Here is a 21,960-nt window from a genome sequence, read left to right as displayed (position 1 = left end):
CTAGATGCTTCAAGCTTCTTCGAGCATGTTGTCTGTCACAGTCCGAATGAATTATTTCAATGAGAATCAACCAGCGAGCTAGATGTTAATAGTCGTACCAGTGCAAATTTGGATTTAGAGTGTTTAATTACACTAATGATACGTCAAATTCCAGAAAGAAAATTTCGGTTTTAAACAATTTTAGAACCACTGGCATCCTGACATAACTTGCAATTTAATTTTACACTTTTAAAATATACTTACTTTTGTATCTTCAAAATAAAAGAACAACGTATAAATAATGTGATATAAATTTGGATTGAATGGTGTCAAAAAGTTTATAGTTGATTCCGTATTCATCCTCTAAATTTAAAGGTGAAATTTGAAGCAAGAGAAAAGAAAAACGCATAACCCGCAATTTGGTTTAACATTTTTGGAATATTATTTAACTTTACCTTTCACAATATAAAACCAAGAATTGACCACAATGGCTGCAAGTATTAGCATTTGAAAGTACAAAATAAAAAACTGATAATATCTTATAATACATTCGATAATCGCAAAAAATAATAAAAATATACAAAATAATCATTAATGCTGAAGGTTAATATTAGTGGTTGGGTCAAATTTAAATCAGATATGTACAAATTGATTTAGATCTTTATCTTAAACTATATTGTTACTTTTTTTTTTTTGGCGAGGTTGGTGTTGTTTTTATTATTTGTTTATCAAAAATAATTTTTTTTCCCTTGAAGGGCTAGTAGGACTTTGTTTTCAATTTAGTGATTTCATAATTTAGGTTTCAAGAATAGTACCATTATTGATTTTTTTCATTTTTATATAATTTGCCTTTTTAATTAGTATTGCTGAGTTGAAGAGTAAAATATTTGTTCTTTACCGTTTTACTTTAGTAGGACTTAGGATGCTTCATCTTTATTTATCCTCCGATGAATAAATTTCAAACTAAAAATTTCTATATTAGTGGAGTCATTTCTTAGTTTTTAAATTTAAAAGGCATGAAGGGATATTTAATAATTAAAAAAATCAAAATTTTATTGAAATAATAAATAGTTGGAAGCACTATCACTTGATCATTCTAAAAACCCCTTTTGCAATTTACATAGATATAGATTTGAATGAAATAAATTTCAGAAAATCAAATTCCAACTTGAGTAAAGTAAACGTGTTAATCATTTACTCTTTAATTAAAACACTAAAAGGGCACTCAGTCATAGAGAGGTTTGCTAAACCTTAGATTGCTCCTCGTTAATGGATGGATTTAATAATGAATTGTTTTGGTTTAGACAAAAGCAAAGGAGGAAAAATGGATACATCACACGTCTGGAGTCTTGACAAGGGCCCGGTAAAATGGAATGCCAATTGGTTCAAGTCAAAATCAAAGATTCTAAAGGGCTGCTAATTGGGACGACATTTGCTACGACCTTTGGTTATATGTTTAAATAAAAAAAATTTGTGGTACTTTTCCTAGTAATATGGAAGGTCGTAAAGGTACCCCGTAAAACAAACTACCCAAAGCACTTGACGAAGCCAAACTTCATCTTGGCCCTTTCAATTCACTCATCTAAAGTTATTAGTTTTAGAGCTTGCTTAATAAATTGGAGTTTTGGGAGGTTTCGTATAAAAATATACTATACTATAATATATATATATGAAACAAAAAAATTAATTAAAAAATATATCAAGAAAGTATTTCTAGAAATTTTGTAAAAATTCACAAAAATTAGTTAGGTTGTCCAACTAGAATGTTTATACACTAAGCATGATTTTTTAATAATGGAGTCAGTGTTATAAAAAAATTGCAAAAGACAAAATTTTGAGGAATAAATGGAATGGAATGGAATGCTACTTTGGTGACTTGTTTGGATTGCTTGTTTCCTTCGGAAAATATTATCGTTTTCCGTGATTACATTTTCCTATCACCTTTTTCCCTCACATATATCAAATCGCTACAGTAATTTTTCCATAAAAAAAATGACGGAAAATGCAATCCAAACACAAGTTGTCAACATAAGAATTGCTCGTGATGGCTTCCATCTGACATAGATGTGCTTAGTGATGTTAGAATATTCTTATGTTAAAGTAGCTGTGATCAAACAAAACTGTAAAAGCATGAATGTTGTCAACAGTCTGATAGATATCTCAAACGTAAGTGAAAAAAGAAGTAAAATCTTCCAACTTTTAAGTTTTTTTAATCAATAAAAACTTTTAAGTTTCTTTTGCTGTCTCACAAATCAAAGTGAATATTATTCAAAATTCTTTTTATGTTATTTAATATAGCACTTTTTTTTTTATGTGATACTACAGAATGGAAATGTGGTTGAAATAAAATATAAAAAAAATTAAACAATAATATGTTTAGGGAAAGAATAAAAAAATTTTTAATGTTGAAATATTTGACCAGATCAAAACTACATGTCATGATGATAATCATGTCCAAATTGAACTTTATGTCAAAGGTTGTAGATTCATAACCACATTACCTATGGTTTGTCTATCACACAATTAATCTTTTTTTTTAATCCACAATTAATATCAATAGCGTGTGTTAAGAGTATCGATTCAAGTTTACCCCATGATGCTGGTAGATTCTTCATTATCCTCCACTGAATTTAACTACAATTCATGTGGTAGAAAATTATTTTTAAACAATTCAATAAAATAATTCAAGGAAAGAGAGTCAGAGAGACCGAGGGAATGAACAATCAGAAAAAGGAAGTAATTAAACAGACCTGAGGTGAAAGATGTAAAGCCCCATTAAAGTAATGGGAGGAAAGGGAAGAGAACAAAAAGGCCGCAAGAAAAGAAATTGGAAAAATCTACTCCGACTCCGACTGGTTTCCTTATCATCTTGTGGTCTTCTTTGCTTTTTTATACTATTCAGGAGTACGATACCCTGAAAATTTATTTCTTTAATTCTTCGACAACAAACAACGTCTTGTCACTCATTCAAGCCTCAGAGGCCTCCACAGTTTCCGGCCTAGAGCCACCCCCAAAGCCAACGCCGCCAGTCCCTTCTCAGCCCCCCTCTTGCCACCCATGTAACTATTATCCCTACCATGGAACAGACAATTCTATTAGTGCCTCAGGATCCTTTTTATGATGGTAAAGTTCAAGTGCAACAAGCTCAGCTCAAGGCCTCCTTGACCTCAACAGAAGAGATCATCATCGACTTTTTACCTGAAATTCAAATATAAACATCCACTCGCTACTCATGAGTGTATTAAACCTTCTTATCATTTGATAGTAAAAAGAAAAAAGAAACTTGTTCCTTCTTCACTCTTTAGGGTTTTTAACTTTTCCAACTCTTTTTTGAGTTCTTGATTCAGGGTTCAGGGGGTTTTCTCTATATTTGTAGCTTATTTTCAGCTTCAAACTTTGCTGCGAGAAAATGGAAGAATATAATCATCATCTGGGAGAAAACACTGGTCCAAGGGGAAGTTTCTTGTATGGAGGCCCAGTCCTAGCAGCACCAAGCTCATCAGTGTATGCAAGAGCCAGCAGCGGCTCTAACAATCAGTTACCAATCAGTAGCTTTCATCTTCAATCAAGTGCTGAATGTTATCAGCAATCCGAAGGCCAAGACCATCCCATCGTAAAAACAGAAGCTGGAGCCTCTTCTCATCACCAACACGGACAACACAAGTTTCAATATCCTTCCATAATCAGGAGCCATCAAACTGTCCAAGATCATCATCAGCAACCACACCATCAAGAGAGCGAAATTTCTGGTGAAGCAGAAGCTATAAAAGCAAAGATTATTGCTCATCCTCAGTATTCTAACCTCTTGGAAGCTTACATGGATTGTCAAAAGGTAGTACAACTTTACTGAAACAATAATGTCATTCCAATATTCATTCTTGTAATTTATTTTTTCAATCGATTTTCTACTTTTGTTTACCTTAGGTGGGAGCTCCGCCCGAGGTGGTTGCACGGCTCACGGCAGCCAGGCAGGAGTTTGAAGCAAGGCAACGCGCTTCCTTGGTGACCGGTAGAGATGTTAATAAGGATCCAGAACTAGACCAATTCATGGTGTGATCATTATTTTTAACTTTTTGCTAATTTAATTCGATAATATTCTCTAAATTTTGTAAAGGGTTTTCATGGGTTTGATCTCATAATCAGTGATTTGAAATTTAGGAAGCTTACTATGACATGTTGGTGAAGTATCGAGAGGAGCTAACTCGACCGTTACAAGAAGCTATGGAGTTCATGCGAAGAGTCGAAACACAGCTAAATATGCTTGGAAATGGTCCCGTCCGGATCTTCAACTCTGGTAGTACTTTCATTCATTCTTCATCAATTTAGAGTCTTTGAAATGGATAGAAGACGAGTGTTTCCATTTTTATCGTCCAGCCTAGCAAGGAAAGAAATCAAAGGGATTGCACGGGATATTAGGAGAATAAATGTTCACCAGTATTGTTTATAGAGTAGCTGGGGGGCTCGGCTGGTCTGATATATAGGTGCGGTTTAACTTTCATTGTGCAGTATGGAACTGATAGTTCAGCTGTCGAGAGACTACGAATGTGGTGAGTGTCTTTAACTCTTTTGATGGTCTTACCACTTTGTTAGCTAGGCCTGCCCAGATTTTTGTGCAATCAATGCTGTCCCGTGCCATTTTTCCAATTTCCAGGGATAGTTTGACCGATATTAACAACACATTATCCTTTGCTAATGCTTCTTCCAAGCAAGAGAGGAGGAATTTTGTTAGAGTGGGAAAAACCCTAATCACGAGTCTACAGTAAGAAGATACTTGTGATGTTATTCCTTTTTGGCAATAAAGATTGCGAGGAGGGATCAGAGACAAATAATAGATCTTCTAGTGTAAAAAGAACGATGAAATCGCACGTTTGGGTTTGCTTCTATTATCAGTTAGCTTTTGTGTATTGCTTCTGAGTCTTCTGACAAAATCATTCTTAATGAGGTTTATTCCCAATGCTAATAATCCTTTACACAACCACTTCTCTCTCTCTCTCTCTCTCTCTCTCTCTCTGTCTGGTGGTCAGTGATGTGTATGTGTATAGATACCTCGAGTAAATATCAAATTATTGTTGTCATTTCCGATTCTGCTTTGCTTTTTCGGTGGGAACAATTTATATTTGGTTTTGGGTACCTTTTAGGCCTTGGAAATATGAAGCACATAGGATGCTGTTCATATCAGTGCCACTTCATGTAGCTCTGTATGGACACTGTCAGATTTCTGTTCACATTTATTTCTTACTGTTTAATTTTTTATGGCCTTTGTTTTCGTTTGATTTTCTTATGAACAGTAGATTTGTAAAGGTGCATTTTCCTTCCAACTATTTTTGTTCTTGTTGTACTAATGAATTTTTTAATGTAATCTTACTTGCTTGACCCTTAAGATGCTAGAGGAATATGAAAATTGCTGATATTTAACCAAACCAAACAGAAAAAACAGAATGAACCATTCCAAACCACCAAACAGAAAAAACACCTTCCCATGATCATCTGATTTGTTTCCACTATATATTTTATAGGGCTTCATTATAAATTTTTTTGATCTGTGCAATGGCAGTCTACTTTGGCCATGAATGTGTTTGGTAAGGTTTTGTTACAATAGTTAATGTAAGAATTAAGTCTAGTAACGTGTAAGATTATTTCTTCGGATTAAAAAAAAATTCTTCTCCCATTGCTTGATTTGATAGAAGAGATTTAATCATATGTCAATGTAGATTAGCTTCAGCAGTACTTTTAAGGCTGAATGCATGAACTGAAAATTTCCTAATATTTTGGGGTTTCTGGTTAGTTTGCTTTTGCATTTTTATGGCATTGAGAATTCTAGCGTACAGGATTAGTTGCCATTCATCCAATTGTAATTGACCCATGGATGTAAATCTTGGCTACTCTACCGTTCTAGTTTGCTGTCTTGTGAATGTGAAGTCATCTTTTGCTGTTCTAAATTGCATGGTCATTTTTTTGGTTGTGATTTCTTTTTGGCCCTTTGTCGTCCCCTTCTAGTTTATCAAGAAGAAACTTTTATTTTATCACATGATGTCGTTGCTCACAAGATTCTTAGCTTTTGATGAAAATGGGAAAGAAAGTAGTGTACATTCTATGACACTGCATAATTGCATATGGTTCACTAATAATTGTCGACATTTAGTTGTTACAACATGCAAGAAATTGAGAAGAAAAACGATGTTTCAGCATTTTTTTTTATAATCTAAAAAGAACTAAACTTCAAAAAGGACTCTACAAGCAGAGTTAACTGGGTATCATGAGTAATAGTGCCATCCATGCAGTACAAATGTAGCTTACATAAATTGTACGTGAGCAAATATGATATGTCCTATACTTTTCTCTGTATATTTTTCCTAAATTATTCAACAATGACTGAAATGATTTTGTTGAATTTGATATGACGTTTCATGGGGGTTCCTCCTAAATTGGACCTTAATCTAAAGGGATAACTCACAGATATGCTCTCTTCTTGCCAACTTGATGTTAGAGAGAAACACCTCGAGAGAACCTATCAAAGAGCACGCTTGGTGTTAGGCAGAAACACGTCGAAAGAACCCATCAAAGAGCCCAACATGTAAGGCAGGATCCCAACTCTAACCCAAAATCTTAAACTATTAGGTCTTGGGTCGAGAGAACCCATCAAAGAGCCCACTTGGTGCTAGAGGGAAACATGTCGAAAGAACCCTTCAAAGAATCCAACATGTAAAGTAGGAATCCAAGTAACCTTTTACAAGTATTTGTCAAATCTCCCCTTCATGAGTAACCTTTTACATTGAACCCAAGTTTACAAGCTTTTCTGCGAATCCACCTTAACACTTAAGGTCATCTCTTCTTTCAATCATCGATCCACTCTTCTTCAACATCCAAACTAGATTTTGGACCCCTGCCGACACTTTGGTCCATCACCAAGAAGAGAATTTTCTCTGAGAAGAATCGACTTGCTCACGAGTAGCCTAGTGTCGCAACCAATAGTTTTGATACCACTTGTTAGGGAAAAAAACCTTGAGAGAGCCCACTAAAGAGCCCAATATGTAAGTCAGGAACCCAATTTTGACTTGAAAGTTTAAGCTACTGGGTTTTGAGTCCTTACTTACATATTAACCGCTCTTTTTTCGTCTCTCAAACTAATGTGGGACATAGTTATTTACTCATGAATCTAACAGTTTGGTTATAGCGGTGCGTTTGCTTAATGCTTGCTCAATCTTTTGTTTTTCCTTTGTCTAATGATCGATATCATATGCAACACAATGGTTTAAAGTAAATCAAAGCAGAGATTATACTTTATTTACTGTGATTTGTGTGAAGGAATTAATATTGATGTGAGCTAATTACAATCTTCACTGAGTTTAGTTAGCTAATTTCAGATTTGTAGAAATTTTGGTCTCTTATATATGTAAAAATAGTGGTAGAGGACGAGATGGCCCTCCTTTTTTTCTTTTCCAATTATTCTGGCCAAATACATTGAGAAATTGATTGACTAATTCGGTATAATTTGCTTGAGACTGCTATCTTCATATAGCTATCTTCTTGTGCATAGATTCAACCTTTTACTTGTTCTACTATTATCACTTAAGGAATCTACTTAAGATGAAAGTCTAGGAAGACATAATAAAAGCCAAACTACTAATCCATATTTGAGAAGTGTTGGTGCTGTACACGTCTATCATCATGGTATGGTTTATATGGCATTATTATTTCTTGCATCATAGTTTAAAAAGCAGTTGTATACCACGTATTTGTCAACCTAGCTAATGAATTTCCACACGACATGAAAGCTGTGCCTATGAGTGAAGAGGTCATTTCTGTGATGGATTATGTGTGTCTTGAACCAGTTGCAAAATTCTTACACAATTGCATAATGTTCTTTGTCTACTTCCTTTCTTGTTATACTTGTATATCTCTCTGTTGAGTAAAGAATTAGTTCTCCTTTGCTCTTGTTGGCTAGGTATGTAATGAAGGAGTTGCTCTTTTTGCATATATGTGTAGAATGCAAAGAATAGGCTTCAATTTTTTAACACAAATACTGTCCCTTATCACTGTTGTTTTGTCTTTGGAAAGTAATACAACTACACTGTTCTTCTTTCACCTTATGCAATTGTGCTATGCATTCATCTTTTGAATATTAAGTACCACTCGCTTGCACTCTTTTGCTAGTCTGTGTTTTCTAAACTAAGAAATTGGCAGATGAGAAATGTGAGGGTGTTGGATCATCTGAAGAGGACCAAGACAATAGTGGTGGAGAAACAGAACTGCCTGAGATTGATCCACGTGCAGAAGACCGGGAACTAAAGAACCACTTGTTGAGGAAGTATAGTGGCTACTTAAGCAGTCTCAAGCAAGAGCTTTCCAAGAAAAAAAAGAAAGGGAAACTTCCTAAAGATGCTCGGCAAAAGCTTCTTAGTTGGTGGGAGTTGCACTATAAATGGCCATATCCTTCGGTATGCTTATTTTACATTACTATCATCCCGTCTACTTAAAAGGAGTAGGAAATTCTATTGGATAGGTTAGTTATACTCACTTCTTGTTCTTATTTCCCGAATGTTTAACAAAAATCAGGAGACAGAGAAGGTGGCCTTGGCTGAATCGACTGGATTGGACCAAAAACAGATTAATAACTGGTTCATTAACCAAAGGAAAAGACATTGGAAGCCTTCTGAAGATATGCAATTTATGGTTATGGATGGCCTCCATGCACAGAATACAGCACTCTATATGGAAGGCCACTACATGGGCGAAGGCCCTTACAGATTGGGGCCGTGATGCATGTGCAGAATATGTTTCCAAGGTTGCAGAAATTCAGGTTGGTTAAGCTCTCAGTATAGAATGCAAGTTCTTAGTTACACTGTCTGATTCCTCGTTACAAGATTCAGTAAAGCCCGCTTGACAGCCAGAGCTCTTTTTATTAGTACGAAAGAGGTAATTTGTGTGTGTGTTTTTTCAAATCAACCAACATTTGGTAGTTTCTTTAAGGTCATATCTAGGTGCATTTAGAATGTGCCCATTCTGCCTGATCTTTAGAGGGTCTGGAATGCATTATCTATGCGCTTGACGCGTCTGCATCCAGGAAATTGCTTATGGTGGCTAGCCACCTCCACTGTTGTAATATATAGGTCTCTGCAAGCTATCATCTAGTTGTTAAGTGTATATGGTTAAGAGTGATTATGACTTGTAAACATGGATTTTGGTCCTTTGTTTTATATTCCTCCATCGCTATTGGCTGTTATTGTTGTTTTCTCGTTGTCTGGAGGAGGGTTTTTGAAGTTCTTGGCAATAAGTACTAGTGCGAAATTAGCTACGCACAGTTTCAACGTGTGGCTGGAATATTTGAATAGCATCTCAAGGCATTGTGTCGATTAGGGAAAATGATCAGATTAAAATGGCTCATTTCTCTGCTGTATGATTGGTGTTGATGCTATGACAAATTTTTGCCAAACGTTGCTGAGAAATGAGCGAAATCGAGGGCGTGTTTGCTCGGATTGACTAAATTCTCTATAAATAAGTGATAAAGATAAAATAGGTGCTACAAAACCATCATCTGATAATTTTGTCTTGGTACGGAAAGGCATACTTATAGAGCATGAGGTTGGTGCAGTTTGAATGATCCGACAAGGCATTGGCCTGCTATCTGTTTTGCAAATGGAAAAGTTGGTTTCATGTTTCAATACTATGATATTGCAGACTATTACTAGATTGGATTTGATAATTACTTTAAGCATCAAGTGGTCAAACTTGAGGATAATTTGGTCTTGCAAGAAGTTAAATGGATTCTTGGACTCTTAAACCTTTCTATGGCTTTTGCTTTGTCAGTAGAATTAGCATCTGACAGAAATTAATTTAATAGCAAGAAAGTTCATGCAAATTAAATGTTAAGCATCTATTTCTTCAATTTTAGATTGAAATCACTGAACTGAAAGTGTAGTCCAGAGCAAAACTGAAACTGGATTACCGCTTAAATGTCATAGTTCAAGTATTAACCTATGAAATTTTACAATGTGTTATGGTCTTTAATTCTTTTTCTTTATTTCCATTCACTGAAATCTATTACCTGAGTCTTGCCATTGATGCTCCTACAAAAATCCTGGCCTACTACTGCCTGCATTCTCCTCATTGAGACTATTCGCAGAACCTTGGAACGAAACTCCATAGATTCTGAACTTAGGAAATCAAATTCGTAGCTGAGAAGGTGCGACCAGTTTCCACAATTGCATGCACATTAAAGTCCGCTTCATATTTTCTCGACCATCCTCAAAGCTGCTTGCTATTTACCAAACGCTCGCGGATTTATAGCTATTCCTCAATGATTTCCAGTTGATTTTGTGTCCTCATTGACTAACGCCTAACTCAATTCAACTGGAAGGGATATTAACGGTTAATTTTGCAATTCTTGGTTCCAATGTTAATTTTGTGCCCTTTTTTTCTTCTCCTCATGAATTTTGGAGTCTCTTTCCAAAACACTAGAGGGGGAGGAGGTAGTGTTGCAAATGAGTTAAGTTTTGCTCAATCGAGTTAAGTCTTGACTCAATTTTATCAAACTCGAACTCGACGAACTTTCAATGTAAAATTTGAGTTCGACCTCAAATTCGAGTTTAGTCAAATTCAAGTTCGATCCTACTTGAGCTTAAAAAAATAACAAATAATTATTTTATTTTAAAAATAAATAAAATAGTAATTTTTTCTTAACAAATAATAAAATATTAGAAATATATATGTAATTTTACTCTATATATACATACATATATATATATATATATATATATATTCAAATGATTCGCGATTTAACGAGTTAAGTTTTTTTGCGGTTGACCTTGAATCCGATTCGAGTTCGATGTTAACTGAACTCAAATTAAGTTTTGATCAAATCGAATCAAGAGCGCTCGCGAGCGGTTTGATTGGTTTGCGGCCTTGGAGAGAGAGAGGAAAGTTGAAAACCTACTCCATAGCGGGCAGCTCATAAGTCTAAAACCTCTGAGGATGCGCAGCAACCAGAGGTTGAAAGTAAGCCAGAAACAAGCCTGCCATAATTTTGGGTCCAGCTTCAAATTTCTAGGCCTCCAACATATTTTATGGCTAGTAAAAGACTGGAAGTTGAAAACTGTAAACGTTTCATTTTAAAAGGTCAAGAACAAAATCACAAAATTAATGGCAACGTTTGGATGGATGTCTAGAACTTGATTTTTCTGTGCAGAAAATTAGAAATGAGATTAGCCCTGATATGATACCTCACACCAGGATAGATACATGATTGATTCCCAAACAAAGAATCTGAGGTTTTCTAAATTACAAGGAAATTTATCCCAAAAAAATTACAAGGAAAATGCCATAATGCCTCACGCTGCATAAAGAAGTAAATAAACAATTAATTAGCAGATTTGGAGAAATAATGATCCAAATTGAATCAGATTTTTTTTCGCTAAAAAACCAATGAAGGTTATGAGTTGTACAAATATTTAAATTATTGACTAGTATACTTAGTATTAGCTTGCAATGGATCTTCTGTCCCATTTTTTTGTACCATTCTCTATCCCACTTTTTATTATATTACTATTTCTCCTTCATAAACATCATGCTTTATTTCTTTTTTGTTTCCTTAATATCCAATAGCTATTAACTGAGTAATGCACAAAATTTAACAAATTCAAAAAACCAAAATGCATAAAAAAATGAGATTTTTTCTATTGTATTTTTAAATTTTCTATTATATATTGCTTTTTGAGGCTGTTGTATTTATTTTTAACTATGTTAATAGTTATTGGATTTTAAGGGAAAAAAATGAAATAAAACATGATATTTATGAAGGAGAAATAGCAATATAATAAAAATAGGACAGAAAGTGACACAGGAAGTGGGATAGAAAATCAATTGCGATCCCCAACGCATGAAGTAGGAAGTAACGTTTTTCTTTTCTTTCTTTTTTGGTAAAAAGGTAAAGATACAACTATAATGGAATTAAAAATTGCAAGATTAATATGACTTTTGTACACTTCGTTTTTGGGCTATATATATATATATATATATAAAATAAGTAAAAAGTTTTGAATTTAGAATTTTCTCCGTACAATTCCTCCCCCTTACTATCCAACCTGACTCTCCCAGGGCCGGACAAAATGTTCATCGTTTCTATACATAATACCAAACTAATGCTAAGCCGGGACAACACAAGCAGAGAGAATCAACCCTTTTTTATATAGTAATTAGAAAAAAAAACATTCTTCTTGATAGAAGTATCAGATGTTAACAATAGGATTATCTTTTGTGTTTAAAAATAACTTGCGTGGTGTTGGTATGTGGCGGGGCAGCCGACAATTATTTGTAAACTCGAACTTATTTATTGAATTCCGAGAGACTGATGCTTCGTGATTTAGATTTACTCAATTAACTTAGTACGCAATTATTACATTCTGATGTGGTTTACATATTAAATGTTTGAAATCCAATCCTAATAACTTTTCCAATTTTTTAATGGAAATTATCAACATAGCGGTCAAACCACGTTTGTCGCTAATTGAGTCACGTGCCTTTCATGTTACAGTTAATTATGTTCAAGTGGGATGTCAATTTATATAAGCACACGTTAGGTGCGTTTGATAAAATTGAAATTGCAAAATTTGAATCCATTCTGAATTGTTAAGTATTAAAAAATTTAATATGTTTGAGTATATATTATATTATGTGATAAGTGAATATATTTATTACTTAGTTTTTGGAATAAATTTGACCTAGAGAATTCAGTATCACATTAATTCAGATGTTCTATTTTTGGTTAATAAACACTTTTGAATAAGATCTGAAATTTAAGTATTGGATTATCAAACAAGGCTTTTGTCTTCATCAACTTTTTTTTTTAATGAACATCATAATTTCATTAATATCTGCACTAATGGCCAAAGTTACATCATGAATCATACACAGATAATAAAGAACGGATCTAAGAAGATTTTTATTACTTCTTTATAGATTATTTTTCGTCTTCATCAACTAGCACAATAAAACTTAATCATTTCCCTAATACACAAGTAAGAATTGAGAACAAAAACATTTATGTGATTAAAATTAAGGTTTTTTCAGTTTACTTGAGAAATTTGTTTTATGTTGAGGCGTGCAATTGCCGGATGTAAACAGACACATTTGGACGTGGATGATGACGAAAAGTTTGGTGATAAAATGATAATGATCACCTAAAAAGACAGGCTCTATGATTGTTAACACTAATGTTAGTTTGGTGCTAACACGATATGACGACTTAGATGGACATTTGCTAGAAAAAGTAGTACATTATTTGAGACTTGAGAGCATGAATGAGGAGGTACTAGATAGGAATATCATCGCCATCAAGTTGTAGATTGAATTAATTCTCAACATCCAAGCATATGCTACCAAGTTGCATGATTATCATATTGGATTTTCTACACAACTTGCCCCAAAAAATTCAAGTGTTTGGATTCCCACTTTTTTTTATGTAAAAATTATTTTATTTGTATCATAAATATAATTTTCAATAATTTTTTTATGTTCAAAATTACTATTTTATCTCACATATATCATATTACAAAAAGTATTTTATTTGTATCATAAATATAATTTTCAATAATTAATCCAATGACAAATTAGGAATTTGATTTTTTTTTTGCTAATTAACTTCTCGAGGGCAACAAAATTTTGGAATACTAGTTCCTAGGTTCCAAGAAAGAAAACTTGGAGAGGTGATATCTTGCAGACAGTAGTACTGAAATCATATCTTTTGTTATTGCCTATTGGTATTACAGTTCCTCGTCAGGGTCTCATCTCTTTACTATTAATTAGATATATAGTAGCGGTGCAGAAGAAATTTCCAAACAAAACACCAAAAGCATTTGTCAAAGATTTTCTACTGCAGGATATGACTTAAAATCTAAAATCTGGATGCTTCTGAATTATCTTTTAGGCATGCAGTTATCTTTTATCCATTATGAGGACCTCTATTTCTATTATTCGATACAGCAAATAATTAAGGCGAATATTAAAGACGGGTTAGAGAAGGACAAAGATTTAGAAAAGATAGGTAGCCTAACGATATAATTTCAACAACCCTAGCAATCCACAAACCAATATGTGCATGCTCAAAAAGATGGCAGCCTAAAGATCGATGCTTTGAACAAAATCATACAGACATCTTTGAGCCAAAAATGCTACCCCAAGAAAATAAGGGATTTCTCTAGCATAGAAGAAGTGTGGATTTGCTTGAAACATTAGTGTTGTTGACATGTTGTTCCCATAGGAGGGCTGTTGCATATATAGATATCCTGACCAATGTCCATCTTCAAATTCCGCGACAGGAGATTATTTGGAAAAAATAATTTTGTGATGTAATGTATTTGAAATGAAAAAGGATTAAAAAAAACTTAATTATTATACAAGCGAAAAAAAATGTTTTGTAGATAATCCTCAATCCAACAAATTGCTACGTAGATACGGCCAAATGCAAATAAATTGGAAAAGAAGCACATGATAATCTTTATAAATTGGGAAAATTCATTCCCGAGGCATGATTACATCGAGAATCATCTTAAAAATTACTCGCATATTTAATGAAGTTGCAGTTGCAAATCCGCCTGATGAAAAATTCTCCCGTACGTCTTGATCCGGAATTACAATTGTTTTAGTCCTAATATTTCTTAAGAAAGAAAAACCCCATTTATACGTAAAAAAATGAATTGGAATCCTGATCTAATCCATCATGGTTAAAGGAACCATAACCATAAGTAAACTACTAATGGAAAAAAATTCACAAATATATGTTATGTACAAAAGCTCCGGTAAGGTTGAAGGGAAAGAGACAACTCAATTTTCACACATTTTCACATAGGCACAAAGGATATACAATCTATTTAATATATGAGTATTGGCCAAATAATATTGGAGCCTAAGTGACTAATTAACTGAGTTGTCTAGCAAGCTGCAGAGGGATGATTGGCAAAGGGGCTATAATAGCGAGGCTTCGCTCCGATGGAGAAAGAAATTTTAGAAGACTTCTCACCAACATGACCACCACTGCTTATCCTCTCACAAGATGGGCACATGCTAAGAGTGGCTGCCGGTATCTGCATGTACAACGGCGGTGGCGCCGCCAGCTTCATTGCTTTTAGCTCTTGCAATTCTTTGTTTAGTCTTCTATTCTCTTCTTTTAGTGTCTCACAACATTTCTTTAATAACTCACAGTCCACTTCCGTTTGTTTCAGCTTCGTCCTGTTTGCAGATTAAACAGAAAAAAGAAAATCCGGTCAAGGGATTTTTTTCTCTCTTTGGTAAAATTCATCTCAACCATTTTTCTTTCATTTAACAAAAAAAAAAAAAAATGAAATGATTAGATTAGAGGAAGTTAACGAGGAAATACCTGGCTCTTCTGTTCTGGAACCACACTTCTACCTGTCGTGGCCGTAAATTCAACCTATTTGCTAAGGCTTGCTTTTGTTTCTGGTTAAAAAATGTAAAGATGGTTCCATATCAGAAGGTTTCACCTTTAAAGACTAATCCCAAATATAAATACCGATAAATGGAGAAAAAGGAGAGAGTTCGAAAGAAAATTACAGGATTGAGAGTGCTGTGCTCTTTGAAACTGTCTTCTAAAATAAGAGACTGTTCTTTTGTCAATCTAAGTTTTTTCCTCGGACCCTCTTCGTCTTGATCTTCACAAATCTTTGGAGAAACTCGTTCTTCCTCTACTTCTTCAACGCTAGCCTCCCTTTCCCTTTTGACACTGGAATTGGAAAATGATGAAACCGCACTAACTGATGAGGCCTGCTGTCCATGTATATTACAAGATTGATCACCTTTGGCACCAGCATCAACACTAATGGTTTCAAGCTCTGATGGCAAGCCTAAAGTCAGAGAAAAGTGATCAATTTTGGGTGATGATTTATTCTTGAACTCTTCATGATGATCAAACTGAGGAAGATGATTTTGATCATTATTTCTGGTAGTAAAGGTGGAGCCTAGGCCAAGACTAAGTCTGGTGTTGCAAATATTGATATCAAATACCATGGTTTATTGAAAGATATTTGAGGTCAAATTGCAACACGGGGGTGAGATATATAAACAAGGGGGGTGGTTTGGTTGCTGATATCAGTGGAGGAGAATCGAATATATGAAGTTTTTTTATGGAGGGCAGTGGAGGGATAGCCTTATTTGCTTATTAATCAAAGGAAGGAATGAGTAGGGAAAACGAATCTAGACTCTGACATTATGAAAATCACCATCTCCCTTTGTCTTCTTAGGTTGACTAAATAAGAGAACCATATCCTCCCCACCTCCTCTTTCCCCTTTCCCCCTCTCTTGCGCTCTCTGTTGAAGTCTGCATCAAACCAATCTATCCTGTAATAAGATGATGTATGTAGAGAAGATGACATTCGTGGTACGTGGAATCACGTAAAAAAGTGGGTGCACACAAGAACACAAGGGAAGAGAATGGTTCGCCACCTTTACCTTTAGTGTTTACATTTAATACTGGTAATGGAAGAATAGGAGACAATTGAAGTAGGGCATACAACTTTTCCCTTTGCTTGTGAATTATATATGTTTGCAGCAACTTTAGTACACATTCTAGACTTCTTGTCGTTGGTATATCCTGTGCAGTTCCTGTTCCAAAATGTGTAATCCTACTCAAACAAGAAAGTTCCGTTTCATTATATTTTTAACTGAGAAGGGCTATATTCACACCCCTCATTTTAAATTCACAAACGTTTTAATACTAATCGTAGAAGTTGCATGTTGATACGTTAAAGGTGTGAAATTAAAATGGAGTAGTGTGAATTTAGTCCAATAATCACTACTGACATGTAAATTAGTTATAAGTTGGCTTGAAATTAATTATATGCTTTTACCTTGTGCAATTAATAGGACCCAAATGAATTGGTCTGGCAAATGTCCATCTTTAAGTACTACTAATTAATAGTAAATTATTTGATTTCCGGCATTAATTATTATTATTATTAGTATAAAAATCCAGCTTCATCAGATTGAATTGGATGTGAATCATAGTGATATCCCATCCCATGCATAGGTTGTTATAATTTTCTAACTTTGATTCGAGTAGGTTGCTTCCCGGAGCTATATGTAGCATACCCTACATGCACTATTATAGCTAATTATCTTTATTCAATTATTGATTAAACAAATCAATCGACCGATTCAAGGACCATGCCCCATTAATAAATCTCTGTTTGAACAAACATGGCGTCTATTGAATAGCAGATTTGTATTGTTCTTATGCGATGAGATTATCCTCCAGGACTGAATCCCACGTAACAGCTGAAGTACCCTAATTCGTTTTTTTTTTTTTATTGTTCAGTTCAGGCAACGGCAGCTTTCTAAAGGTTAATTTAATTAGCACACTTTTCATGTACTTTTCCTTTTCTGCTTTAAGTTTTCGGGTACACCAACTGACCGGTTTGGACAGAACCAGTTTACCCTAATCATAAGTTTTAGGGTAAATCCTTTCAATGTATACACTAGTAGATCTACATGGTCGTGACTTTTATAAATTTTAGAATTCAAAATTCGAACTAATATGATATGGTATTCATTTAATCTTGTCAGTGATCAGACTTGTGCGTAAGAAAGATTAATCAATCCATCGAGTTTTACGACTTTATAACCCTTTTTCTTTAAGACCATACTATCTTAGGTCGTGTTTGATTACATACCAATTTCTACCTATTGAATGCAAACCAAAAAAGATTTACTAAATATGTATACTTTTAATTAAATAACATGTAGTTCTACGCTTGATATATCTCAGTTCTTGTAGCTAGCCCACCCTTTCATTAAATCCAAGATCAATTACTTCGCTGAGAGGTAAGTAGATCTTGAGATTAAATGCGGTGCAACATTTGTCTTTGTCACATACTCTTTTAACAAGCATATTTCTGAATGGCAAGTTACAAGAGAACCTGAATTTTCACGAACATCTTTTGCCATGAAGATAATTACCGAATGAGGTATATGCTTAATCTGTCACGGCTTATCCATCACCGACGATTTATTTCCATCCACTAGTTATAATTCAGCATTGATCGGGATAATGCAATCATGGTCATGTCTTGGAGGCTTTTGCAACCATTGATCTATACAGAATTGCAGAATCATATATTTTGTCTTGACAATAATTGTTCTTTTTCAAATGGTTTAACAGTAAAAAAAAATTGTAAAGAACGCGGACAAGATGAAAAGTAGAAGAGATGAGGTCAGGACATTAGGCCATGAAAAGCTGTCGAGCACCATTAAATTAAGGTAAATAGAGTTATCCAGAGCTTAACTAACAAGTTTGCCTTACGTGATCAATAGATAGACATTTGACTTCGACAAGAGTGGATAAAATCGAACGTTTGTAAGTGATTTCAGAATAATCAAATACCAAAGCTAATCATCATGCTTGTAATGTAAACCCATCTTTCCTTAATCCCACCTTAGCCAAGCCAAATTAAGGACAATTAATTTAAACAAACAGCAAAAGCAGCAGAAATCTGATTACTCCTTTATAGTAAGTATATATCCCTAACTTCAAAAAGATGTTCTTCTGTAATCTCCTCCTCATAATGCATGCCATTATGTGCATGCAAATTCTTTTCCCATTTATGTTATGTATGGGCGGTGGGCCTGCGTATACGTGTCAAGCCTCTCTGCTTGACACGTGGACAGCAAATGCTGATGCTGCGAGGACAAGCCTCAGAGCAGCATGTAGAGCCCACCAATGATTTGGCATCATGGGCATTTGATTCTTGAGGAATCAGGAGGACGATTATTGAGCGTACAAGTTGGCAATGATGGGTGGGGATGATGTTGGAGATAAGGTTTCAAATTGTGTTCCGGGCTTTACGGCCAGACGACCACTGCTACTGCTGGTGTGATTTTGTGCTCTTTGTTTGGCTTTTGTGCATCCCACTTTCCGCTTTATACAAGTTAATAATAATAATGCTGTAACTTAGCCTATAGCCAATCGCACCATGCAATGCTAATGTCCCGTTTGGATTGGAGTTTATGGGAGTTTTTTATTTTAAAGAAAATCATAATGCATCGATGCGATGCGATGTATGTGAGATGAAGAAGAGAATTGAAATATACATGTTAAGAAAATATTTCAGAAACTAAAAAATCATACAGTAGCAGCAGTGCCAAACTCCAAGGTTTTTTCTTATTTTTTCTGCCTTACTAAAAGCTAAGATGAAAATTGAATATTTTAATGTAACAAGAAGTGTCGAGAGATATATTATTAATTCGTGGAGCTTGAATCGGAAATCATTTACTTGAAATAGGGTTTTTCTATTTTGTATGCTTAGAGCTCAGGATAAGCGCACAAAATATAGAGGGTGTGCCCACAATAAATTTTAAACATTATCATTCACCCCTTGAATTGAGAGAGCTTTAACCAAAAAAAAAAAAAAAAATTTAAGTTTTAGCAGACAACTAAATACTGGATCCATCTCTTATCCTGAGTAAAGAACAGAAGAACCCTTTGAACTAAATATTGAGGCAGCCATTTTTGCAAGCTCTTTTGGTTTTTGAAGGCATTATGCATACAAGTTCTAATTTTTGCTTTGTCGGCATCTTAATTTATATTATTGAGCGTCAATTTATGCACGTGAGTGTATCCCGAATCAATAAAAATGACAGCCATTTTCGCAATTTTTCAATGTGAAAGTTTATACCTTAATCACCATGGATTTAACTCCACTGACTAGATGTAAAGAAAGAATTAGTGAAACAAATTTCTCTCCACAATCATAGAAATGCTGAATGTAAGACTCACAAAAGATGGAATAAGCTCCATCTAGACAAAAAATGTCTAGTCAGAGCTACATTCTATCTGATATGAGAAATGAGATACCTTCCTTGATTTCATTATTATTTCCAAGAGAAAGCATCAGCAAGACACCGACTTTGTGAAAAAGTAAAACCTACTCTACCCCACAGAGATTGTCTTCCACTCTATGGAGACATCATAACACAAATTTAAAAAAGTTGAACTCCATGAAAGTTCGTGGGAAATTCATGAATAAACCTCCTCGTGATTGAGTGTCAGCTCACTCTTCATTGAAAGGCTAAAAAAATAGTGATTAATTATTTAAGTGGATTTGGCCCACAACCAATACGGATGAGAAAAATCAGTGACAATCATATCCTCACTAAGTATGGTGTAATGTAATATATGTAGCAAGCTTAGGGTGACATGTCCTGTTGGTCCTGGAGAGTGCAAAGGGTTATTGTGCTGCTGCCAAATCGGGTGGTTTAGTGTCTCGAAGATATGGCGCAGGGGCCCCAACCTTCCATAAACCCCATATTTGATTGCTGGAACTTGGAATTCGGAAGCCAGAAACTACAAGTCCTGTGGGATGATACGTGCATGATAGCAGTCTTGTATGGGTAAAGCATGCTTCAACCCTTTTGGTTTCACCCCTTAGTCCGAAGATCAAAGATACAAGGAAGAAGAAAGAAATTAAAGCAAAAGGTTTCGGGACCATATTTTGATGTGAATATTTGGATATTGATATGTTTGGAGTTAGGGCAGCAGGTACGACTATGGTTTCATGACCTAGTTATGTGCGATATGTATGTAGATGATGTATGTATAACACTGAACCAGAAGACACAAGACAGCCATACCTACCTCAAGTCCGATATATTCCTTTGGCCTGTTCTGTCTTTATGTGTATCTCTGGATCTGATAATTATGTACGTACGTCTAGAAGCTTTGCTCTAAAGCAAAAGGGATTAATGTATGCAGTGTGAAGTGTGAACGCAGCTTGAGGATACATTACTGAGGAATGAAGAATATGTTTGCTTTAGCTACTAGACAATGCGCCTTTTTGATTTTGACCTCCTTATGATATGATTTGATGATGATAAAGAAATCAGCCACACTCGGTTAACCAGACTGACTTCAGAGAATCATTCGGCACACAAGTGGATTCGAGCCACATATCTATATGATTGGAAAATCACGAGTATCTAGAATCTTTGATGTTCCACGTTTCAAGTTAAGCAGACATTGTGAGAGGATCCAGAATACTGTATCAGCTCTTGGCATCTTTTAGATTCTTGAGAAAAATTGAACCGTCTACACCTGCACTTATCAACTCGCAACTTGAAATTCGGTTGATTGAATGCAATATACTATTACAAAGTCAAACTTTCATAAAGAATTTTGCGAAAGATAGATGCACCACTAATCCACCTCTTGATTGAGCATGCATGCAATTGCAGCCGTTTATGATTTCTTAAACATCTAGAGACATGTATTAAAAGTTTTTCTTAAGGTACTTAATTTCCTGTTTCATGAGTTTTTGATGTGCCGGCTAGCTTGTGGAATAATTGATGTCATTTCAGTGTATATATAGAAGTAATTTTTTATACACTGACAGTGTAGTGTAGTGATCTTTTTACGATGACAGATATGAATGTATGTCAACGTGCATGATTTGAATTTCGAATTTGAATTGATATTATGTGATATGATCTAAATCTATTTATATATTAAAAAAATTATATAGTGACAGTACATAAAAAAAAATAAAAAAAAAAAACTTACTCATCTATATGTGAAACGAACTTTTGCCACAACAATACGATACGTGGTAAAATATTTGTTTTCTAGAGTGTCGCACCTAATTAATAGTTGATTAGCCTTTCCCCTTGACAAGATAAGATAATACTCTTCCCAAAAAGGCTCTCACGACGCAATAACATGTATACATAATTAACCACTTTTCTAGAAGAGATATAGATGCCCCTACTAATCATCAGCAGAGAGAATATGTTATCGTTTGATAGAAGTCATGACTGTGGGATAATTCATAATGTTTGATTCTCAGAAACCAAAATGCCAATTCATATTACCTACCCAAAATTCCAACTAATTCATGTCATTGTACAAAACATGTACTATTTGGCTATTATTGATTATTCTTGGCCGTCATCTTAGGTTCGAAATTCTTATTCAACATTTATCTT

General features: G+C 34.6%; 2 protein-coding genes across 2 annotated transcripts; one reads left to right on the top strand and one right to left on the bottom strand.

The window, feature by feature from the left end:
- The first annotated feature begins 3,388 nt into the window (after positions 1–3,388).
- LOC113750892 (homeotic protein knotted-1) lies at positions 3,389–8,739 on the top strand. Its single transcript, XM_027294833.1, has 5 exons — positions 3,389–3,811; positions 3,904–4,029; positions 4,138–4,273; positions 8,164–8,417; positions 8,536–8,739. Exons 1-5 carry the CDS (start codon positions 3,389–3,391, stop codon positions 8,737–8,739), a joined length of 1,143 nt encoding a protein of 380 aa, XP_027150634.1.
- A 6,014-nt stretch (positions 8,740–14,753) lies between these two features.
- LOC113750058 (homeobox-leucine zipper protein HAT22-like) lies at positions 14,754–15,996 on the bottom strand. The gene is made up of 3 exons (XM_027293976.1): positions 15,544–15,996; positions 15,350–15,429; positions 14,754–15,201 (listed from the first exon to the last, which is right to left on the bottom strand). Exons 1-3 carry the CDS (start codon positions 15,994–15,996, stop codon positions 14,904–14,906), a joined length of 831 nt encoding a protein of 276 aa, XP_027149777.1. The 3' UTR covers positions 14,754–14,903.
- Between the last annotated feature and the right edge of the window lie 5,964 nt (positions 15,997–21,960).

The sequence above is a fragment of the Coffea eugenioides genome, chromosome 10 (genome assembly GCF_003713205.1).
Source record: "Coffea eugenioides isolate CCC68of chromosome 10, Ceug_1.0, whole genome shotgun sequence".
NCBI classification, from domain to species: Eukaryota; Viridiplantae; Streptophyta; class Magnoliopsida; order Gentianales; family Rubiaceae; genus Coffea; species Coffea eugenioides.
The sequence above is the reverse complement of the archived record's forward strand: the minus strand, read 5'-3'. Positions and strand labels throughout refer to the sequence as shown.

Coding starts and splice junctions, on each gene's coding strand:
- LOC113750892 (XM_027294833.1), top strand. CDS start 3,389: ATGGAAGAATATAATCATCATCTGGGAGAAAACACTGGTCCAAGGGGA. Junction 4,274..8,163: donor CGTCCGGATCTTCAACTCTG/GTAGTACTTTCA, acceptor AGAAATTGGCAG/ATGAGAAATGTGAGGGTGTT. Junction 8,418..8,535: donor ATAAATGGCCATATCCTTCG/GTATGCTTATTT, acceptor AACAAAAATCAG/GAGACAGAGAAGGTGGCCTT.
- LOC113750058 (XM_027293976.1), bottom strand. CDS start 15,996: ATGGTATTTGATATCAATATTTGCAACACCAGACTTAGTCTTGGCCTA. Junction 15,430..15,543: donor AGCACAGCACTCTCAATCCT/GTAATTTTCTTT, acceptor TTTTTTAACCAG/AAACAAAAGCAAGCCTTAGC. Junction 15,202..15,349: donor TTCCAGAACAGAAGAGCCAG/GTATTTCCTCGT, acceptor ATCTGCAAACAG/GACGAAGCTGAAACAAACGG.